General features: G+C 31.7%; 7 protein-coding genes across 9 annotated transcripts; 3 read left to right on the plus strand and 4 right to left on the minus strand.

Annotated features, from left to right (window-relative positions):
• Nucleotides 1–591: 591 nt before the first annotated feature.
• LOC128385911 (peptidylglycine alpha-hydroxylating monooxygenase-like) lies at nt 592–2795 on the minus strand. Its single transcript, XM_053344840.1, has 3 exons — nt 2503–2795; nt 1371–2024; nt 592–1124 (listed from the first exon to the last, which is right to left on the minus strand). The coding sequence occupies exons 1-3, from the start codon at nt 2647–2649 to the stop codon at nt 843–845; spliced, it is 1083 nt and encodes a 360-aa protein (XP_053200815.1). The 5' UTR covers nt 2650–2795; the 3' UTR covers nt 592–842.
• A 27-nt stretch (nt 2796–2822) lies between these two features.
• Nucleotides 2823–4387, plus strand: LOC128385914 (methyltransferase N6AMT1-like). 2 transcript variants are annotated; one of them, XM_053344844.1, is made up of 5 exons: nt 2823–3159; nt 3280–3433; nt 3511–3603; nt 3694–3874; nt 3960–4387. In XM_053344844.1, exons 2-5 carry the CDS (start codon nt 3321–3323, stop codon nt 4257–4259), a joined length of 687 nt encoding a protein of 228 aa, XP_053200819.1. In that variant the 5' UTR covers nt 2823–3159; nt 3280–3320; the 3' UTR covers nt 4260–4387. The 2 variants fall into 2 exon arrangements, with proteins under 2 accessions (XP_053200819.1, XP_053200820.1); XM_053344845.1 differs by having other exon boundaries at nt 2823–3040.
• Nucleotides 4388–4523: 136 nt separating this feature from the next.
• LOC128385906 (arfGAP with SH3 domain, ANK repeat and PH domain-containing protein-like) lies at nt 4524–11633 on the plus strand. 2 transcript variants are annotated; one of them, XM_053344835.1, is made up of 9 exons: nt 4524–4921; nt 5237–5339; nt 5513–5585; nt 5774–7692; nt 7778–7903; nt 8159–8419; nt 8692–9367; nt 9446–9660; nt 9755–11633. In XM_053344835.1, exons 1-9 carry the CDS (start codon nt 4917–4919, stop codon nt 9971–9973), a joined length of 3597 nt encoding a protein of 1198 aa, XP_053200810.1. In that variant the 5' UTR covers nt 4524–4916; the 3' UTR covers nt 9974–11633. The 2 variants fall into 2 exon arrangements, with proteins under 2 accessions (XP_053200810.1, XP_053200811.1); XM_053344836.1 differs by lacking the exon at nt 8159–8419.
• A 137-nt stretch (nt 11634–11770) lies between these two features.
• Nucleotides 11771–12608, minus strand: LOC128385915 (uncharacterized). The gene is made up of 2 exons (XM_053344846.1): nt 12441–12608; nt 11771–12359 (listed from the first exon to the last, which is right to left on the minus strand). Coding segments are annotated over exons 1-2 (534 nt in total). The 5' UTR covers nt 12443–12608; the 3' UTR covers nt 11771–11827.
• Nucleotides 12609–14292: 1684 nt separating this feature from the next.
• Nucleotides 14293–16330, plus strand: LOC128385909 (PAX3- and PAX7-binding protein 1-like). Its single transcript, XM_053344839.1, is given in 3 exon segments — nt 14293–14981; nt 14984–15122; nt 15205–16330. Coding segments are annotated over 3 exon segments (1389 nt in total). The 5' UTR covers nt 14293–14590; the 3' UTR covers nt 16064–16330.
• On the minus strand, nt 16220–17383 carry LOC128385912 (cytosolic Fe-S cluster assembly factor nubp1-like). The gene has a single exon (XM_053344841.1). The coding sequence runs from the start codon at nt 17255–17257 to the stop codon at nt 16319–16321; it is 939 nt and encodes a 312-aa protein (XP_053200816.1). The 5' UTR covers nt 17258–17383; the 3' UTR covers nt 16220–16318.
• Nucleotides 17384–17962: 579 nt separating this feature from the next.
• Nucleotides 17963–20290, minus strand: LOC128385913 (uncharacterized). Its single transcript, XM_053344842.1, has 6 exons — nt 20131–20290; nt 19897–20041; nt 19573–19664; nt 19439–19486; nt 18620–18850; nt 17963–18531 (listed from the first exon to the last, which is right to left on the minus strand). Exons 1-6 carry the CDS (start codon nt 20186–20188, stop codon nt 18341–18343), a joined length of 765 nt encoding a protein of 254 aa, XP_053200817.1. The 5' UTR covers nt 20189–20290; the 3' UTR covers nt 17963–18340.
• Between the last annotated feature and the right edge of the window lie 440 nt (nt 20291–20730).

Consider the following 20730-nt stretch of genomic DNA (forward strand, 5'->3'; position numbering starts at 1 on the left):
TAACAGGAAGATGATGATAACAATTATCCGAAAAATATGAAACAGTTTTTTGTACAATTAATATTAAATCAGCAGAGTTAATTTTTCAAGCTAAAATTAAAACATATCGATATGAACACAACAATCGGGAAAATAAAATAACGAAGTAATCACAATAAATTACAATTAAAATAAACAATTAAATAAATAATTAAATAAATATGATTGGTCAGGTTGATTTGACATTGATGAAAAGTTAAAAGTTTCGCTCTGGTGGGAAAATTACAATTAAATTATTGTTAAGATGAGTGATAACAATTAAGTTGATGAATGATTTTTTTCCTCATCAAATAATTTTAATCCACTTACTTGGATAACCATTAACAGTTTACTTGATTCAGTCTTTTGATTAAATTTCAACAGGAAAAAAAATGATCTATTGTAATGATCAAGTGTTAAATTGTTAATTGTGCAGTAAAGTGGTTAAATTATTCACTTCTGGTTGATTATATTTTCTGAAGATGATTATTGGACTATAATTAGTGAATTTTGATGAATTACGAATGTATTTTTTGTTAAATGTCTCCTTTTCTTATTCAGGTACTTAGATAGATTCAGGTGATTTAGTAAATTGTCATGGAATGGAACTGGATTAAGGTCGTTTCAGGAAATTTGTTTTCAATAAGAAGAGGAAGAATAAATTTTCATGATTAAATTTAGTTGACTTGGAATGATGATTGTCATGATTCTTTGTTAATTTCTCAGTCTCTGTTGTTTTTGATTCGTTTCTCCTTCATCACGAATTGCATTTGATATGAGATGACAAGGTTTACGTTTAATTATCTTAAAGTTGATTAGTTTCCTTATAATTCACTTGCCATTCGATCAACAGCATTTGAGATTTTACCCTGTAACAAAGGATCAGTGGACCAATAGTAAAGGGGTGGACCAGGGGAGAAACAATATTTACGATGCAATTCATCATCTCCATCAACCCAATACATTAGGTAAAAGTTACACATCTCATCATCACCGGTAGATCCAATTGAGACCATAAAAGGTAAATAATTATCCATTGTACATCGAGCTGCGACAATATCACCTTGTTTGATGACAATCGATTCTTCAGAAATTGGATAAAACATCTAATAGAAAAAGAGAGAGAGAGATTATTGAGTTAATTGTATCTATTAAATGGTTGTTAACAACTTTGATTGTTGGGATTTTTTTTCTCTCTTTTCTATTATATTTTTGACAAGTGATTTGATTAACAAGATAACAAGGTAACATGGAAACAAAACAGATAGAAAATTTGACATTTTGAAATGATAATAACAGGATACGGATGATGAATGAAGTGGAGAATTGATCAAGATTAAATTGATTGTTACCTGTGGTTTTTGAGGGTCATGTTTACCGATTAATTGCCAATTTCCATCTCGCACAAACCAACCTGACACAACTTTACCCAATTTATGGGTATGGGTACGAAAAGCGAATGGGTGTAATTCAATGGGTTGAGAGATGGTACAAGTTGTTTCCATGTGTTCATATGAATTTGCCGGAATCAGACCACTGGTCCCAAGGAGCAGGACTCCAGCTCGTTTGGTGACAATATTGGCATGACCTGGAACCATGGAAAGTGTTATACCCGATGAATCGGTTTCCCCGGCAATAAATTTATCGACATGAGCATAATGGACTTGTAATACTAGGAAATTGATGTCGGTCCCTTTTCCAACCTTAAATCCAACCGATTGAGGTAATATAAGTTCCGGTGCATCCATAGCCCAAGCATAAATGATTGATGAAGCTCCAGAACAGACAGATGATCGTCGATATGCTGATTGAGTGCCCGAAGAACTGGACATTTCACCACAATCCCAAACAGCTCGAGGAGTATCTCTCTCATAATAACCCGGCACTTTACACCCATAGATTAAGATATGATGAGCTGTGGCCATGGTGGCATTTGGAAGAAATTCAATCACATATTCGGTCTCTTTTTGGGGCATTTTAAATGCTGTACACAAATAGGTGTCTTTCTGTTAAAAAAAAGAAAAAAGAACAAAATTAAATAGAAGAAAATTAAAAAGAAAATGGCTGCTTGTTATTAAAAATGATCCACAACTTAAGAAACTCATGACCAGCAGAGCATAAAAGGTCAAAGAGCTTTAGAATATTTTGTTTCATTTCTATTAGATTTTTATGGATAAACAATTAAAAATTAATTCACCACAGACATTTACACAAATTGTAAAGATAATCAATCAATAATCATCGATTATAAATGACATAGAAAAGGTTAAGTAATTGGAAAGAGAATAAAAAATGATGCTGGTTAAAGGTAAATATTGGCTATCCAACAATATGGAGAATTATAGAAATTAGAATGGAACATTTAATTGACAAAAAAGGTGATTAAATTAATGATATGGTAAGGAATTGGTGAAGGAAAGAATCTGAAATAACTTAAAGGTAATTGAAACAATTAAATTAATTAAATTAAGGTGAAAATCTTACCTGAGTTGGCTGAACATTGGGCATTAACATAGGCAAATGTTTCACCTGAAAGCCAAAAGATGACTGGAATAGACAAACAATAAGAAAAGTCCATCTCATCTTAGGATAGATTAAATTACCACAGTTAATTAAACTAAAAGAGAACATGGTTAAATTGTGGAAATAAATTAAAAATGGTAAAATTGGTTAACCATTTAATTGTTAACAATTTTGTGTCTAAAAGGGAAAATGAAACAATCACTTAGAATTCATGTTCTGTAACAAGTGTCAACATCACTCATGAGCTCTAACAACCAGATGAACAACATTTGCAACAATTGGAAACCAGCAAAGTAAAAAGATGAGATTCTGTTATTGAAACAATTTAGATTAAATTGTTAACAAATTAATCACTGGAGCTCAACAACCATGGAACAATTTAAAACATGAACAGTGAAAGATGAACAATCAATTTTGTTTCAATTCTTCACCAATCTTTAAATTACCTTTGAGTTTTTTTCTTCTCCTTCTTCCTCTTGATCACAATTAAAAACAAAAGGTTAATCAATGTTAACTGAATTCACTTTCCAATTGAAATTAATTTAAATTCCCGTGAATTTGGTGTTCACAATTAAAGTTAATCTCAACATTAATCCCTCTCAAATTGTTGTCGTCAAGGTAACAGTTGATGAGAATTGTTTTTGTTGGTGAAATTGTTTCTCTACTAATTGTTGACTTGTTTTTTTCAATTCTTTTCCTTTGATTTATAAATTGTTCCTCTACTGGTGACAATTAAAGATCCACTGGTGACTGGTGATCGATTAAATTGATTAAATCCAATGGAAACTCCGTTTTATTCAACTGCCAATGGATTTGTTTATGAGCCATCAGAAGATAGTTTCTTATTGTTAGATGGCTTGGAAAAAGATTTACAATTAATTAAAGATGCAAGGTAAGTGTTTAATTGTTGTATCAGTTTCATCACAATTTAATTGTTTCTCTCATTAACTGTTTATTTGTCTTCTAAAGACCTACTATTTGTTTGGAGATCGGTGTTGGTTCGGGGATTATTACGTCGGCTTTAAGTAAACACCTTGGTGTCAATGGCTTTTCTTACTTCATGTTAGTAATTGTTTACATTTCTATTCACAATTAAGTATAATTGTTGCTGTTGATTAACAAGAAAACTAATCCTGGTGATAATCTTTTCAGTTGTACTGATGTTAATCCGAATGCTGGTATCGCTTGTAAAGAAACATTTAACCTCAATAATCTCATTTATTCACCTGAAATTGTGTTAACCAATTTAATTGATTCATTGGAACATCGATTACAATCTAATGTTGATTTAATTGTCTTCAATCCACCTTATGTGCCTACAGATGATTGTGAGGTGAGAGAATGAGCAACAATTAAGCTTAATTGATTGAAAATTTTTTCTTACGATATTCTAATTGTTTTTGTTTATTTCTTTTTAGATTGAAAGTGACAATTTATTGACCAAATCATGGGCTGGAGGAATCAAAGGTCGTCGAGTGATTGACAAATTTATCGAAACAATAATCAATGTAATTGCTGATGATGGATTAATTTATCTCTTATTAAGCCAAGAGAATCAACCGGATGAAGTTATTGAGATATTGGAAAAAGTAAACATCAAATTAGATGAAATTGTTATCAAAAGAAAATGTCTCAATGAACATTTAATTGTTCTCAGATTTAGAAAGAAAAAATCACAACAATTAACTCAATCCATAGGAAAATTAAAAATCTCCTAAATCATCAGCTGATTTGACAAAATGATTAACACTTAAAGTGAGAGAGAAAAACAAAACAAAACAAAACCAGTTACCAGCTGAAATTATACTAATTAAAATGAATCTTAACCAAACCTGTTAAACCTTAATGATCAACAATGGAGACAAAAGTTAATTCATAAAACTGATTTACACTAATTGTTACCTAAATCTATAACTATTGAGAAAAGAAATCAGAAAACATTAACAACCACAAGAATCTGAAAGAGAACGTAAAAAAACTCAACTCAAGTGATTTTCGAGTTATGGGTAAAAATTACCCATAATAATCACTCGAATTTAAGTTAATCACTCAAAAAGAGATTAAATTAATTTCGATTGACAATCAAGTTTCAATTTGAAAAGTTTTCAAACTCACACGAAAAAAGAATAACAAAAAATAACAAAAGATGGAGCCAAAGTCGTTCGGGTCTAAATGTAGACAGAAATTAAAATCATTGACATTTTTGTGTAAACACTAAACTAAACATGTAATTGATTTGACAATTTTCGATTAAATTAAATGATAGTTTTGATATTTATCCAATTTAGTGGATAGTCTTTATTTTACAAGTGATTAATTGTTATCCTACTTTAATCTAATCCAAAGGGATTCCAAATCATCTTCAAGTAAGAAACATGAGGTAAGCGGTCTCATTGTGGATATTACACCTTTTCTCGCATCTACTTATTCCTATTGTTAATTTGGTCTAAATTTATTATCTAATTACGATGATTTAACAATTTCTGTTCTATTATTCTTAATGTAAATTATATTCTCTCGTTTGTCCTTTACTTGTAAAGTATTTATTACAATTGTAATAAGTATATTTAACATGATATGTGTATTGTAATGCGATTTTGTTCTTGTATCTCTCTTACTAATTTTTTCTTTTTCATTTTTTTTTCTATTCTCTTTTTATTAATATATTCTATTCTTTTTATTTCTTTCTCAACAGTGAACAACAGATGCAAAAAGATTTAACACAAATTTTTAATTCATCAGAAATGGTGGTTATCAAATTTGTTGAAAAATACATGGATATTATTCAAAATGAAAATGTAAGTTAAATCAGAAGATGAAAGAGTATGAGATGAAGATAGGATACTAAGTGTAAACATGAAGCTATTGCCAAAAAAGCTTCTAATGTAACTAATAATAAACCTGATTGGTTTCTCTATGTTTATTAGTGTATAATTGATTTTAATTGTATCTTCTTCTTCTTTTTATTTAGATGCTGGACTCTGACAGAGAGGGATTGATGAAAATGAAGAAAGCTCTGAAAGCGATTCATAACAGTGGTAATTGTAAGTTGACGCGAGTGAAAATTATCCGAATCATCTGATTGAACTCAAATAATTCAATTTTGTCTTTTCTTTCTGTTCCTGTTTGAGTTAATGTTTCTTTTTTAAAATTTGATTATATTTTGTTTCTTTCACCATTAATGATGTTTTTTTTTCTCTTAATCTTCTTTTTTACTTCTTCACTCTTCCAGCTCACTGTGATAATGAAGTTTACCTTTCTAAGGTATTGGATAAGTTGGGTGAAAATGCCGAGTTTAAAGACAATGAATTTGAGATTGGAGCTGCATTCAAAAAATTCGCCATTGTTACCAAAGAATTGTCAAATTTGTTGGGAACTTTGATGCAAAGTATGAAAAATATTGTCATGTTTCCTTTGGAAAATATTCTTAAAGGGGATTTGAAAGGAGCTAAAGGAGATCTAAAGAAGCCTTTTGATAAGGCTTATCGAGATTATGAATCAAAATTGGCCAAAATTGAAAAAGAGAAAAAATCTCAAGCTAAAGAATCTGGACATTTTAAAAGTGACAGTTCACATGTAGATGAAGAATGTGACAAAGAGAGAAAACTTTTACAACTCACTTTATGCGAGTATTTAATCAAAGTGAATGAAATTAAGACCAAAACAAGTGTTGAATTGTTATCCCACCTAATCGACTATTATCATGCTCAAACGAGCTACTTCCAGGATGGCCTTAAGACTATCGAACATTTTAATTACTACATCGCTGAGCTTTCCAGTAATTTACAAACAATTAAACAACGACGAGACGAAGAGAGAAAAAGTCTAATTGAACTTCGAACTCTTCTACGATCAACTTCTCCTTCTATTGATGGACAACAATCAAAGGATCTAAACAACATTACCTTTAACCAATTAAGTCATTCGGGTACATCAACTGTTGATCGTCGTGAAAGTCGAGGCGGTTATACTCTCCATCAAATTCAAGGGAACAAAAATTATGGTGTCTACAAGCTTGGTTACCTTTTGAAAAAATCTGAAGGTAAAATGAAAGTTAAAGTTTGGTTTAAACGACGGTGTGAAGTTAAAGATGGTTATCTTTATGTCCATCATTCCGATGAATCGAAAGCACCAACCAAAGTGAACCTTTTAACCTGTCAGGTTAAACCCGTTCCCGATGAGAAGAAATTTTTTGATCTAGTTTCTTGTGATCGTACCTATCGATTTCAAGCGGAAGACGAAAATGAATGTGAGGCCTGGATCTCGGTTTTATTGAACAGCAAAGAGAATGCTTTGAAAAAGGAATTCGATTCTGCTCCCGTCTCACTGGACAGTTCATCTCTTATGGGAGGATCTTACCGATCGGGTAATCATGCTTCTCAATCGTTAATTGAATTGAGACAAAGTGTAATAAATCAAGTTCTCAAACTTCCTGGCAATGAAAAGTGTGTCGATTGTGCATCTACCAAAGATCCAACCTGGTTATCTACCAATTTTGGTGTTGTCCTTTGTATTGAATGTTCCGGAATCCATCGTGATCTAGGTGTCCATATTTCTAGAGTTCAATCATTGACCCTTGATAATATTGGAACCTCTCAGCTTTTACTTGCTCGAGTCATGTCCAATGCTGGTTTCAATGATATAATGGAAGCCATTTTAGATCCAACTAGAAAACTACAACCAACCAGTTCAATGGATGAACGATTTGATTTTATACGAACCAAATATGTTGATAAAAAGTTTGCCCTTCGTTCCTGTAGTGGTGATGTTAACGATCTTAAAAATGATCTTGAACAAGCAATTTTATCTCGAAACATTTACCAAGTGTTACAAGTATTCGTTGAAGGTGGTAACCTTAACTGGACCTTGCCCAGTTTCACCGGTAATAGTGAAGCGAGTCTTCATATTGCCATTTCTCGAGAAGATGGTACATCCCTTCACATAATTGACTTTTTGGCACAAAATAATGCCGATCTAAATATTAAAAATCGACAAGGTAACACACCTTTACACTATTGTGTCCTTCATAACCAAAGTGAATGTATGAAAATATTACTCCGATGTGGAGCTAATCCTTCAATTAAAAACAACGAAGGTAAAACACCTCTACAATTAGCTAAAGAAAAGGAGCTTTCTAATCTAATCGAATTGGTGAGTATTTTCTACATCTCTCCCTTTCTCCCTATTTATGTATAATTTTCATCTATTATATTATATTATCCTTTTTAATCAACAGTTGGAACATGCTAATGCTAACAAGAAAAATTTATTCGAAAATGTTAACACTGACTGGGGTCTTCCATCGGTACCCATGGAAGATATTTTAACAGATTTTAGTGATGAGGATATTATTGATGAAAAGGTAAGCTTGTACTCTTAATTTGATTATTTCCAATTCTGTTTTAATTGTAGTAACTGTCATTCGTCACTTTTACCTTTGAACTAACTTGCTTTTCATTTATAACACTAAAAATACTTGTCTCCTTTTCCTTTACCCACAAAACAAAACCCTCAACCAAACAACAACCTGTTACAACAATTTAAATTGTTTCCTCATTTAATTGTCCATCATAATTCATCATATTAAACTAACTGTGTCCCACTATAATGTGTTCAGTTAATGACCAAACAATGCTACGAATGGTTATTTTCTGATGACAATAGTAACACAAACACTGATATTAGACGATTATTTTTAAATGGCTCAACAACTGCTGATCTTGTTATTAGTTCACCAAACAGAGCGTCGAGTGAGTTGACCTCAAAGCGAGAAGGTGAAGATGATGATGAAGATGAAGAAGTGTGTTTATTTTCCTCCCTGGATCAGTCATTGTCCGTTGAACATCTACCACAATTAAAAATTGATTATACTAATCTGGTAATTAATCTCCTCAACTAACACAAACAACACAAATCAATCAAACAATTTTTTTGTCACCAAATTTGCTTCTCCATTATTTTGATTGTCTTTTTTTCCGATCGTTTTTTTTTAAATACAATATTTGCTTTTGCTTTTACCTTTTATTTTCTCTGTAAATAGACTTTTTTACTTCCATATCAATATGGTCTAATATTCAATTTTTTTAATACATTGTATTGATTTCTGATTACTAATTGTTGTTTTCTCATTTCCCTTTTACACCCCAACAGCCAACAAGTCACCAACCACAGTTTCAACTTCCCTCTAGTTTCATAAATCGTTCACGTCCATCAAGTGCTGCTGGCAGTGAATCACCTTTAACATCAACATTAACCTCAACTACAACTAATCAAGACCTCAAACACACACCAGGTAAAGGAAAGATAATCTCATTATTTGGTAACAGTGGAAGTATAAAAAAGAAAGCACCAAAAGCACCCAAAGTAACAACAACAACCTCTTCAATTACCACCCCAACAACCAGTTTAGTGTCTACACGACAAGGACAATACTCAGTTGAAGAAAAACCCAATGAATCACATTCTACCTCTACTGCTATTACCACCGCCAACCAAAATGAATCTCCCTCCTCTGTAGCCTCATCCAAATCTCCATCTTCATCTGATGGTAAAATGTCAATTTCTCGAGCTGGACGTCTTTATCTACACTCAAGGGCGACCAGTGATACTAGTGCACTTATGCAGAAAGTTACTCAGTGGAAAGATATTTCGGCTGAACTTGCAGTTACATTTAAAAACGACCCTTCCTCCGAAACCAAAGCTCCATCTTCCTTAAAACCCTCTCCAATCAATGTACCATCTCCCCTTTCCACCTCACAAGCTTTAAATCGATCAACAACCATTGGTCCTCCGTCGATTAGATCACCTCACCACGGTTACCTCTATGGTAATTAATTAACATTTTCTTTAGTGTTTCCATGTACACACTTGCTAATTTTATCTATTTTTTCTCAACTTTCTTCAGGTTCGTCGGGTAATTTAAGAGATTTAGAGAGTAAATTGTCGGTAAAAACTGGTACAACACCAATTCAAACATCCAAACAATCAAATCGTAGATTAAGCAATGGCCAATCAATTGAAAAACTAACTTCGATATCACCACCATCAATACAACCAACAGTGACAACAATTGATTCTGAACTAGTTGCACGTAGTTTACCTGTACCACCTCCAAGAAAGGTACCAATCTGATTTTTTACAATTACGATTTAAATACTTAGTCCAACTTTCTTATAATCTCTATTTTTTATTTTTGTTGAAATTCAATCAATAGCAACGAACTGACATTGCAACAGGTCGCATTCGTAGATGTCAAGCACTTTATGATTGTGAAGCTGAAAGAGATGATGAATTAACATTCAAAGAAGGTGAAATAATTTTAATTTTAAGTGAAAAGACTGATGATGATGACTGGATGGAAGGAGTAGTCGAAGGTGACCCCGATAGAAAAGGCGTTTTTCCAACTAGTTTTGTTCAACTGTTATCCAATTGAAAACCTTTGGATTTAATCTAGGAAATTAATCAATCACCCGGTCGAAAAGGCAACATAGCAACGTTCATATACTCAAAAATTTCATCAATTCATCTAATTGTTATCTTCATTTTCCATCATTAACGTTAAAAAATCAGTTCCAGATTCTTTTAATTACTGAAAAACCAAAACAAATGCCACATTCATTGGATTTTCCATGTTTTAGTTACCATTTTTAAACAAACTCTCTTTCGTATTCGTCCAATTTTAATAATTATCAGTTGTCATTGTTTCCTGATTATGCTCAACAAAAAGCGAATCATAATTGCGATAATTTTGATGGAACAGATTAATCTGCAATATTCATCGCTTTTCTGGCTTGAAATTCAAACATCTTCTAAAAGGTGATGATCTAAACACATCAAACTTTATCCAAGCAACAACATAATCCCAACTAAACACATAGTTAATTGTGATCAATGGTTATTATTATTTTTTGATTTTACAATTTGATTACTAACTGATTGTTATCCGGATAAAATCCCGTAAATTTTATTTCATTCAATCAAGTACTTCCAGATAAACTTGCAACAATTTAACCTTCACCTGGAACGCACAGAAACACAACTACCCCTCCAATTGAATTCAGTTAATTGTCAAAATTAGTTGATTTTCTGAATATGTTTTACTTCATATTAACTGTCCCATTGCAACAGTTTAACACAAAAAAATCAACAGGAACAATCAGCAAATTGACAAATTCAAGAAACCAAAATTTATCACCAGTTTAATAATGATTAGATTAATCACTTGGAGAATTGAAAACAATGTTGAAATTATTCCCATTTATTGTTATTCATTCATATTTAAAGAAATCATCACCCACCTTCATCATCATAAATCAAAAATTAGTGTTACAATTATTTCAAATTGTATCAAAAAGGAGAAACAATTAACAAAAACGAAGATAGAAACGCTGAATTAAGACACCAAGAAAATGCGGATCAATATTTCCCGCTAATTGCAATTGGCGATAAACTAATATTTCACTTTCCCAGATTTATAATTAACTCGCTCGGACAAACCTGTCTAGTCAATCAACAATCTTGTTAACTTCAACAATTATCATTAACTCCAATTAATGATGAGATTAAACTGTAAAATGTATTCTCGCTGGTTTTGCTCATCTCTCCTGCATCTTCAATTTTTGATTCACATCATTTTTGCCTTTAGTTTTACCATAAACTCATCATCATTTTGCCTTCATCATCATCTTAATTAACATAATTATCATCTTTGATTCTGGTGGATAGGAAAAGGAAATGAGAGAAAAAAAGGAAAAACCAAAACGAAACCAATCACCATTCATTTCTATGATTAACACTAACACTTGATTACAATCAACAGTTACATCTTTCTCTTGATTTCATTTCTTTTTCAAGGTCATTCCGACAAAACCTTCAACTTTCACCTCGAGGTTGCAAATTAAATCACAATTTAATTTGATTATTTGAAACCAAGCCGTAAATGTTTATTTTGTCACTTCCCACCTTCAATGTTTCAACCTTTTGCTTTATGTTTTTGACTTTTCTCTCTCTATCTCTCTTTCTAATTCAATTATGTTGTAATAATTGTCAACTCATTAATAATTTAATTACAATTCAATTTCTCACAATGAAAATTTGTCAATGAGAATTCATTTATTTCACCAAATTTGAATTAAACACCAGCCATGAAACAATTAACATTCACAATTCATTGACAGTAATAAGCAAAATATATTAGGTAACCAATTAGAAGATTTTGATTACAATTATTAAGTAAACAAAAGTTGCAGAGTTGAAAGTTGATCACAATTTAGTTAATTGTTAATAATTAAGAATCAACCAGTGATAATAAATCATCTCCTGAGTTAATTGAATTGTTGATTTGCGCACATTCATCTCGTAAATTAATATTCATTTCATGTTTCACTTTATCCAAATGATTAGATGAACAATTAGCATCAATATCAATTTGATTTGACTGATTAGTCGATTTAATTGTCTCTTTTGATGATGATTGAACTGATTTAATTGAATTATCCTGATTCTCTACTTCTAAATCAATCTCATCCATGTCCATCCACATATCAAAAGTACTTAAGTTGTTATTGTTATCTTTAGATTGACAATCAACATCACAATCAGTTAATCCACTTCGTCCGATTAGATTAGCCAATAGATTAGCCTCTTTTTTGGCAACCTCACTGGTTTCTGAACAATTATAGCCTGAGGGCTGATTAATTGTTGCTGTTGATGGTGATGCTGATGTTGAGTCCACTTCAACACTTGATTGATTAGAATCAACAATTGATTGATTGTCAACACAATCGTCATCATTAACTACTGCTTCCTCATTTGAATACCTTTTTCAATAGTAGATTAAGCAAACAATTAAGATCAAGAACAAAATAAATGTATCAAAATAACAAGAAAGATTAACTTACATTGTTAGATTAATTGTCCACAATAATAGCTAAACACTTTACCAATTAATCAGTTAATCACAAGCATTGCTATTTAAATAAGCTCGTTTTTTGTTAAGACAAACAATTAACAAATTATCAAAGACAAATCAACATTTGAGATTTAACTTTGATTACAAATTGAAATGACCATAAGCTCATAATTATAATTGTGATTGATTTGTTATGATTTAACTAAATTTCATCGATCCAAATGGTTACCGGGTAACGAGTGAATTGAATATTGATTGTTGTTAAGTTAATTGAATCGATCGATTTACTTTCGTTACCGATTGACCAATTTGATTGTCTTTTTTTTTCTTAACTCTACAATTTATGTTCAACTTATAACAATTTAATCAACAATCTAAAGTTAATGATACACTTTGATTGTTGATCAAGGGGGTGAAGGTAAATTAACCAAACAATTGTTGATTTTCATATCGTAATTAGCAATTATCATCTTGGTAATTATTTGCATTACTTGATATTGATCACACTGAACTTAAATTGATTGATTTAACGCCAGTCATCAATTAGATTGTTGTATTTTAATTGTACTTTTTTCAAGTAAATTGTAAATTTTTGTTAGTTTATTAATTGTTTTAATCTTCTTCCACTTTAACAATCAAGTGTTGTTTACCGTTAAGATGATTATCATTAGTAACCTTAAATATGGGTTGACTGTCAAAGGGAAGTTAATTGTTAATCAGTTGATTCCAGGTCAAGTTAATTGTCACAATGTCTATGAAAGTTGCTATTAAATTAGCTGTGCCTCGAGTTGTAGAAATTTTAATTGATGAAATTAAGAGACTTAATTGTGAGAAAGATTATCTTTTAATTGATTGTCAAGGAAATAGTTTATATTTTCATAAAATTATTTTACAAAATGTTTCACCTAAATTTGATTATTTGAATAAATTTTGTGGTGATTTTGTTAATGGTTGTGAACAGATGAGATTACAAAGTTTCAATTGTGACGGATTAAAATCATTATATGATTTAATTTACAATGGATCATCAATGGCTGATGATTGTTATGCTTTAAACTTGATTGAACAATTAGAATTACTCCAGTTACCATTAATCACCGAGAGTTTTAATAATAATGGAAACAAACAATTAAAATACTCTTCATCATCCTCGATATCACCACCAATATCTTATAACCAATCAACGGATAAACAATTGGCATTGGTTCCTGATAATGTTGAGGATAATTTTTTCATGAACTTTGATTCTATTGATTCAACTGATTCAGTTGGTTTAGTTAATCAAGTCAATTTAGTTGGTCAAGGTGAGAATAACAATCAGATTGAAAAAGTGACATCTTATGGCCAATGGATCGAAGCGATTGAACCATGTAAACAAATAGAAGAAAATAAATCAACGAGTGTCCAGCCGGTTCAGGTCAACTCCATGAATATCGTTCGGAAACGAGTAAGAAAACGGGCCAGGAAACGAAGGCCATGGTACAAAAAGGCGAAACGAACGAAACTTTCTTGTGCTTTTAATTTCGACTTGACGAAAAAAGAAAACACTTGCCCCAAGTTCTGTTGGAGGAAATGTGACTGTTCCCAGGAATGTTCCCGAATGAGAAGGAAATGTTTTCATGTTACAATCGATTCAAATTATTAACTTTTAAATTTTAATTCTTTTCCACGTTTGTCAAAATCCAACATACTCAAAATTTTTCTTCTTTTGTATTTTCCTGAACTTTTTATTTTCCACCAAAATAAATAGATGGCGTTTCTCTCGATGTAAACACTTTGGTTGCTTAGCAACAAGAACTGAATTTAAATGTAACATTGTTTTTATTTTTTTCGGCCTTAAACTAATTTGCTTAATTACTACTGATTGTGGACTCAATTTTTACGCTAATTAATTACCCTGAGACCGTTAACTAACTATATTCACCTATCGATGTTTGTGACCATCATGAATTGCTGTCATTCTTGAAAGAATCAATGTTTATACTTGACTTGATTGGTTGAGAATATTTTTTTTTATCCTTTTTTCATTATTTTTATTAATTGATTTCATCTTCTTCTTTGATTTTTCTTTTTATTTAATATTGTGTGTTACTCGCCTTTTTTTTATACTCTTTAAGATCAGTATTACCTTTCAGACTGATGTCACTTTTTAAAAAACCCAAAAGTAAAATTAATGTTCGAGTTACCCGAAATGACTCGGATGAAGATGATGAGAGTAGGACGATAACTAATGTTAAGCCGGTTGATGAAAAAATTGACATTTTAAAACAATCTCAAAATACTGGTGAATTTCAAAGAGTACGTGATGATGGTGGTACCGGTGGAATTGCTGTCTTACCTGATGAGCCTGCATCTTCTTCTGTTCTTAAACCTTCATCTCAATCTGCTGCGGGAGAGAAAAAATTTGAAGCAAAGGTGAAATTAAAATTGAGCTTTGGTGATGATGAAGAGGATGCTGATGTATTCCAGGTTAAGAAGTCAGCTTATAGTAGACGAATTGCCAAACAGATGAAAAGAGAAAAAAAGAGAAAAGAAAAGAGGAGAAATTAGAGGAAACCAAAAGATCCGATAAACTATCAAATAGTGAACCATTTTTCTCTTTTAATCAAAGAAGCAAAGAAGATGAAAAATCAGAGATTGAAACCTCAGATCTTCCACCAACACCCAAAGAGTAAGTATCTTCTTCCTTTTTTACAAAAGAAAACACCCTGAAAGTAAAGTTAATCTTGATTCTATTTCATCTAAAATTACAGGAAAAATATTCATTTTAAGGAGATTTCAAGTCATCAATTCAAACCAATGAGAGAGGGACAATTTCCTTCTGCCAAAGAAATTTATGATGCTAGAAAAAAGCGTGAGGAAGATCGTAAGAAGATGAAGATTGATAATACAATCGAAGATTTCATCTCGGTGGAAGAAGAGACAGCAGCGGAAAGAATTGCCTTGGGTCATATGGATGATGAGCAACCAGTTTACGAAGAGGAAGGTGATAATGACGATGACGATGAAGATGAAGATGATAGGATTGATTTCGCTGTTGATAGAGAAGCAATTGAAAGAGAGAGAACTAAAGAAGCTTTCATTCAAGCTCAAGAAGAGGATAAAGATACATATAATAATAGAAATCGAGATATCGATGATAGTGATGATTCTGAAGATGAAATTGACCTTTGGGAGAAGGAACAAATTCGTAAAGGTGTTGGTTTTTCGATTGGCTCTACAAATCGAGATCATCAGCCAAACAATCAGCTCAACGATTTAATGACTAAATTAGATTTACCATCAACCAGTTATAAAAGCTCAATTTCTTCATCCATTCCCTATTATCTTCCAAGAACTCCCAGTTCTAAAGCAACCGAAGATGCTATTAAACAATTGTCTGATGATATTTGTGAGGCAATTAATCAAATGAATCGAGCAATTGTTCAAGATGAAGAGGAATTGAAAAATATCAGAGAACAAAGGGAACAACTAATGAACGATCTTGAAGGATTGGAAAAACAAAGTGGCCTGGACGATAAGTCGATGACGGATTTTCTTCTCAATTGGAAAAAGGGACAAAAGTCCACAAGAAATATCTACGATAAATATGCTTCAAGTGACGATGATTAGTAAAACGAGAAATGGTCAACTTTCCTCCTTTTTTACACATAAAAAAAGCTAACACTTGATAATTAAATTATTCGTGTAAATATCGAATCAAATTTTGCGACAAACACCCAATTCGAAAAGGTTTAAATTGTTGCAAAAACGTAAAAAGAAAAAAGGTTAATCAAAAAGCCAATGTGAATATTTATTGACCATTATTTGTAACTATTTGCACTCTCTTATTGTAATAGTAAAAGAAAACGAAACTAAATCAATTTTCTAAACCGGGAACATGTTGATTATTTTTCTGCTTAGAGTTCGATAGGCATTGACTGCGGGTGATTTATTATTCTCATCCCAACAAGCGATTCCCAGGTCAATGGATTTTCCAATAATCGGATCAATTGGAATTGAAGTGAGAAGTTGAATGTTAGTTGATTCTGTTAATGATTTAACTCCACCCGATGTTGGCTTGAAGATAAAAGATTCCTTTGAACATGAAGAGCAAACAAAATGTGACATATTCTCAATGAGTCCGATGATCGGTAGGCCAACTTTCCGTGTGAAATCAATCTGCTTACGAACATCTAGAAGAGCCGCTTCTTGAGGTGTGGTCACAATGAGAGCACCTCTCAGGTTGGAACACTTTTTAAGGTAAGAAACAATTGAAAGATGCTCGTCCGAAGTTCCCGGTGGAGTGTCGATAATAAGATAATCAAGAGGAGGCCAATCGACATCAGAGAGAAACTGTTTGATTAGTCCATTCTTTTTGGGTCCTCGCCAAATGACAGCATCTTCAAGAGAACCAAGAAGAAACCCGGAAGACATAACGGCCAAATTATCTTGGACGAAAATAGGTGACCAACCATCGGCCGACATGTGAACCTGTTCACCCTCTAAACCCATAGCTCGAGGTATCGATGGACCACAAATGTCAATATCCAATAATCCAACGTTAATCGTTTCATTGGAGGCCAGAAAACGCGATAAAATTGATGAGAATGTACTTTTACCAACACCACCTTTACCCGAGATAATCAAGATAATATGATTGATTGATCTTAATCTCCTCTCGATTTGAAGCAATTGAGCCGATTCATCAACTTGAGGTTTAGTCGATGAACAAATCTCAGCATTGGGACAACCAGCACATCCTGGAGCTTTACCGGCCTGATCGCTATCAATTCCAACACAATCAGATGGATGATCACTGGACATGATTAAAAAACGGTTCGAAGTACAAAATCAATTACCTTTTAGCAAGAAAATAAAACGAAAACAAATAAACAAATGATTGATTCTGAAATATTTTCCTTTTCAAAATGAACAATCAGCTGATGAGGCACATGACCAATTCTAATGAGATTAACTGGTTGATACGATTAATGGTAAAATCGATTAACTTAATTGTTCTTTAGATTTTCACAATTTTTAAGATGAAAATCAAATTTATCCCCATTGACCTTAAGTTGTTGACCTTTAATTCTGTAAATTGGTGTCAATTTATTTCAACCATTAACTTTCTCTCACTTTCTCTCTATTCAATTATATTAGGTGATAGAAAAATTTTCTGACACAGTAATTAAAAGTAATTCTCAATAAATCTCTTAAATCACTCTCACTCTTGTTGACGATCAACTAACCAGCAGGTTTATTATCATGATTAGTTAATCGCGATTAGAATTAGTGAACCATCTCAAACACATCTTGACCTGACGATGGAAAAGATAAAAAAAAAGTTTTATTTTTTTTCCAAATAAAAGTCGCGATAAAGTGTCAACTCTGTTCAAGGAAGCAAATTAATCAACAATTATTTATATTTATCGAAAAAGAGAAGAAAAATTTTATTATATTTGATAATATAATCAGTGAGTGAACTTTGAAATTTTGAAAAGTGCAAAAATATTGACAAAACTGTTGAAAAAAAAAACACTTACAAAAAAAGATACTCAATGAATCGTAAATTTTTGCATGATGATGATGGTGATTTAATGAATGAAGAGTTTGTATTGAGAAAAAATAAACAATTGGATTGCAATTCAATTCACTTGATTAACGGTGGTTTGGGAACAACCTTGCATTAGAAAATTAAACAAATGAACAAAAAACTAAGCTAAGGTAATACAATTAAAATTGATTGTGTTCATTAATTGTTGTTGACTTTTTGAGTGACCATTTGAATGTAATAATAATATTTAATTTCACTTTCGATTTCGACTCTTCTTTTCACTCTCTCTTCCTCTTCTTCCTCTTCCAAATGATAAAACTCATGCAAACTTTTCCGTCCTCCCTTAAAATGACCTAATTTGTGGTGAAAATGTCCATAAAGGGTGGTATTATTGAATGAGGACGATCGGTAACATTTCGAACTGCAACCAAAAGTTGACCTGATTCATCTTTAAAACCGCCATCGGGCAATGTGATCTTATTACATTTCTCACCGCCAAGATCATATCCCTGGCAGACCATGTCCAAAACCTCACTAGCATAACCTGTTGATTGATTTAAGAGGTGAACAAAATTAGTCTCAATTGAAACAAATTATTGATTTTCCATCAAATTTGATTCACGATTGTTTACCTTTAATCATCTTAACGGCCACATAATCTTCCGCTGTTGGATCTTTGGGACACATTTTTCGAACTGGTTTCACCGAACATGAAATATATCGACTGAAAGAGCAACAAGCCTGTGGAATCCGCTCTTCCACCGGTTTCTTCGTGATCTCATGTAAACTGACCACTAGTTGGTCCATACAATCGTGGAGATGAGGAATCGTATTGTAAATACAATCATAGTGACTCAGATATTCTGGAAAAGGATGAAAAAAAAAGTTACGTCAAATTGTTGAATAAAATGGTTACCCAACAATTAGAATTGTCTACAATTAAATGTAATGGTTGCATGTTCGTAAGTATCATTTTGTATCAAGTTGTTGATTGCTGGTAATTATCAATACATTAAATTGTTCATTGAGATTTGTTATTGACGAAATTGATTTGGTTAATTGATTTTCCTTTTTCTTAACCTAAACGTAAATTGTTACTTTCACTTTGATTCATAACGATCGATCAAATTGTTTCAGTCAATTTGAACTTTGATGGTTAAATTGTTAAAAATCACCACCAACTAATTGTTACGATAGTTAATCAATTTTATCTGTTTAACCGGGAAATGTTATCAACTTAAATCAATTATTATGGATCACTGATTAACCTGTTAGATTATTATTATTGTTATTAACCAGTAGACTTAACTTTTCAATCATAACCTTGACAGTTAAATGATAACAATTAATTTTTATCTCGGTTTAAACAATTAACTAATGATAAAGCTAATCAATGATTACGATCTGAATGCTACTTAATTGTTTAATCATTTAATGTGATCTATGTTTACCTTTAGTCCCCTCTGGTGTACATCTTTGTTTAATTACCTGTGATGCTCCTGTAAAGAGTAATTAGCAAAACAATTAGTTGATTAGTTAACCAACAGATAAACAATAATGTAATCGTAACAATTAAGATAATTACCCATTAATATAACACCGATAATTTGACGAGGTAAAGGTTTTAAGCATCGACGAGAATATGATTTGACGAAATCTTCAGCATCGAACTCTTCCCTTAATTAGGATAATTAGTAAAAGAAAAAATCAGTTTTAAATCAACAATTAAGAGAAATGATTATTATCAAATTTACGAGTAAAATTTACTACGATTCAGTGATAAACAGAATCTGATTGAGATCCAATGGTATATAAGAATAAGATTTTGGCACTTTTATGTTTAATCAATTGGGAATTTCGGGAGAGCTAATTAATGACAATTAAAGAGAATTAGATTAGATTAACTTACTTGCAATGAGGAACCATTTCTGTTGGATTTTTGGGTAAATAAACATCTCGACGGCCGAAAACAAAGACAATCTCTGCCTGTCTGTCCATCTCTTTGAGGACACATCTCTTATTAGATCCTTTGGGTTTTCTGGACACCGATAAATCTAATGGTCATCACAAAAGCACAAAAATCCAAATCAATTAAATCGTAAATCACTAATTGAGAGAAAGCGAATTTGAATTTAATTCTTACCAGTTTGTAATAGAAAGAAGATTAAAGTAACTGTCAGAGTGAGAATCATATGAGCCATTGTTTGATCTTTTTTTCTCTCTCACTTTTTCTCTAAATTCACCTACAAAAATTGAAATAATCGATTGAAAGAACGATGAACGAATGAATTAAAGTTAATGTACTTTCACTTTAGTCGAATATAAAAAAGTTCGAAAAGAGAGAGAGAGTGAGAGTGAGAGAGAATCGAAAAGTGGGTTGTAGGAGGTTAATAAGAACTTTTTTTCGCTCTAAGGTAAAGTGGGTTTTAACCTTTAAGCTTTTCATCGATCAATTGGAAGCGAAAAGAATCGCATTTAATGTAAACACGAGTTAATACCTTTTCGAGAAGTGAAAATTGTCCATTCAATCATGAAAATGAGGAAAAAAACACTTACGAATATGAAGAAGTGACAAAATAAGTTGACAATTTAGTAAACAAACATAAAGAATATGATAAAATCTTTTGTAGTGAATAAAATAATTGAAGATATGACGAAAAAAAAAAGAATCGGAAGTAAAATTGATTCAGCAAAATTACCGCAATTACAATAATTGTATTAGTTAAACAATAGTCAAGATATT

This window comes from Panonychus citri, unplaced genomic scaffold, assembly GCF_014898815.1.
Source record: "Panonychus citri isolate SS breed McGregor unplaced genomic scaffold, ASM1489881v1 Contig00057, whole genome shotgun sequence".
NCBI classification, from domain to species: domain Eukaryota; kingdom Metazoa; phylum Arthropoda; class Arachnida; order Trombidiformes; family Tetranychidae; genus Panonychus; species Panonychus citri.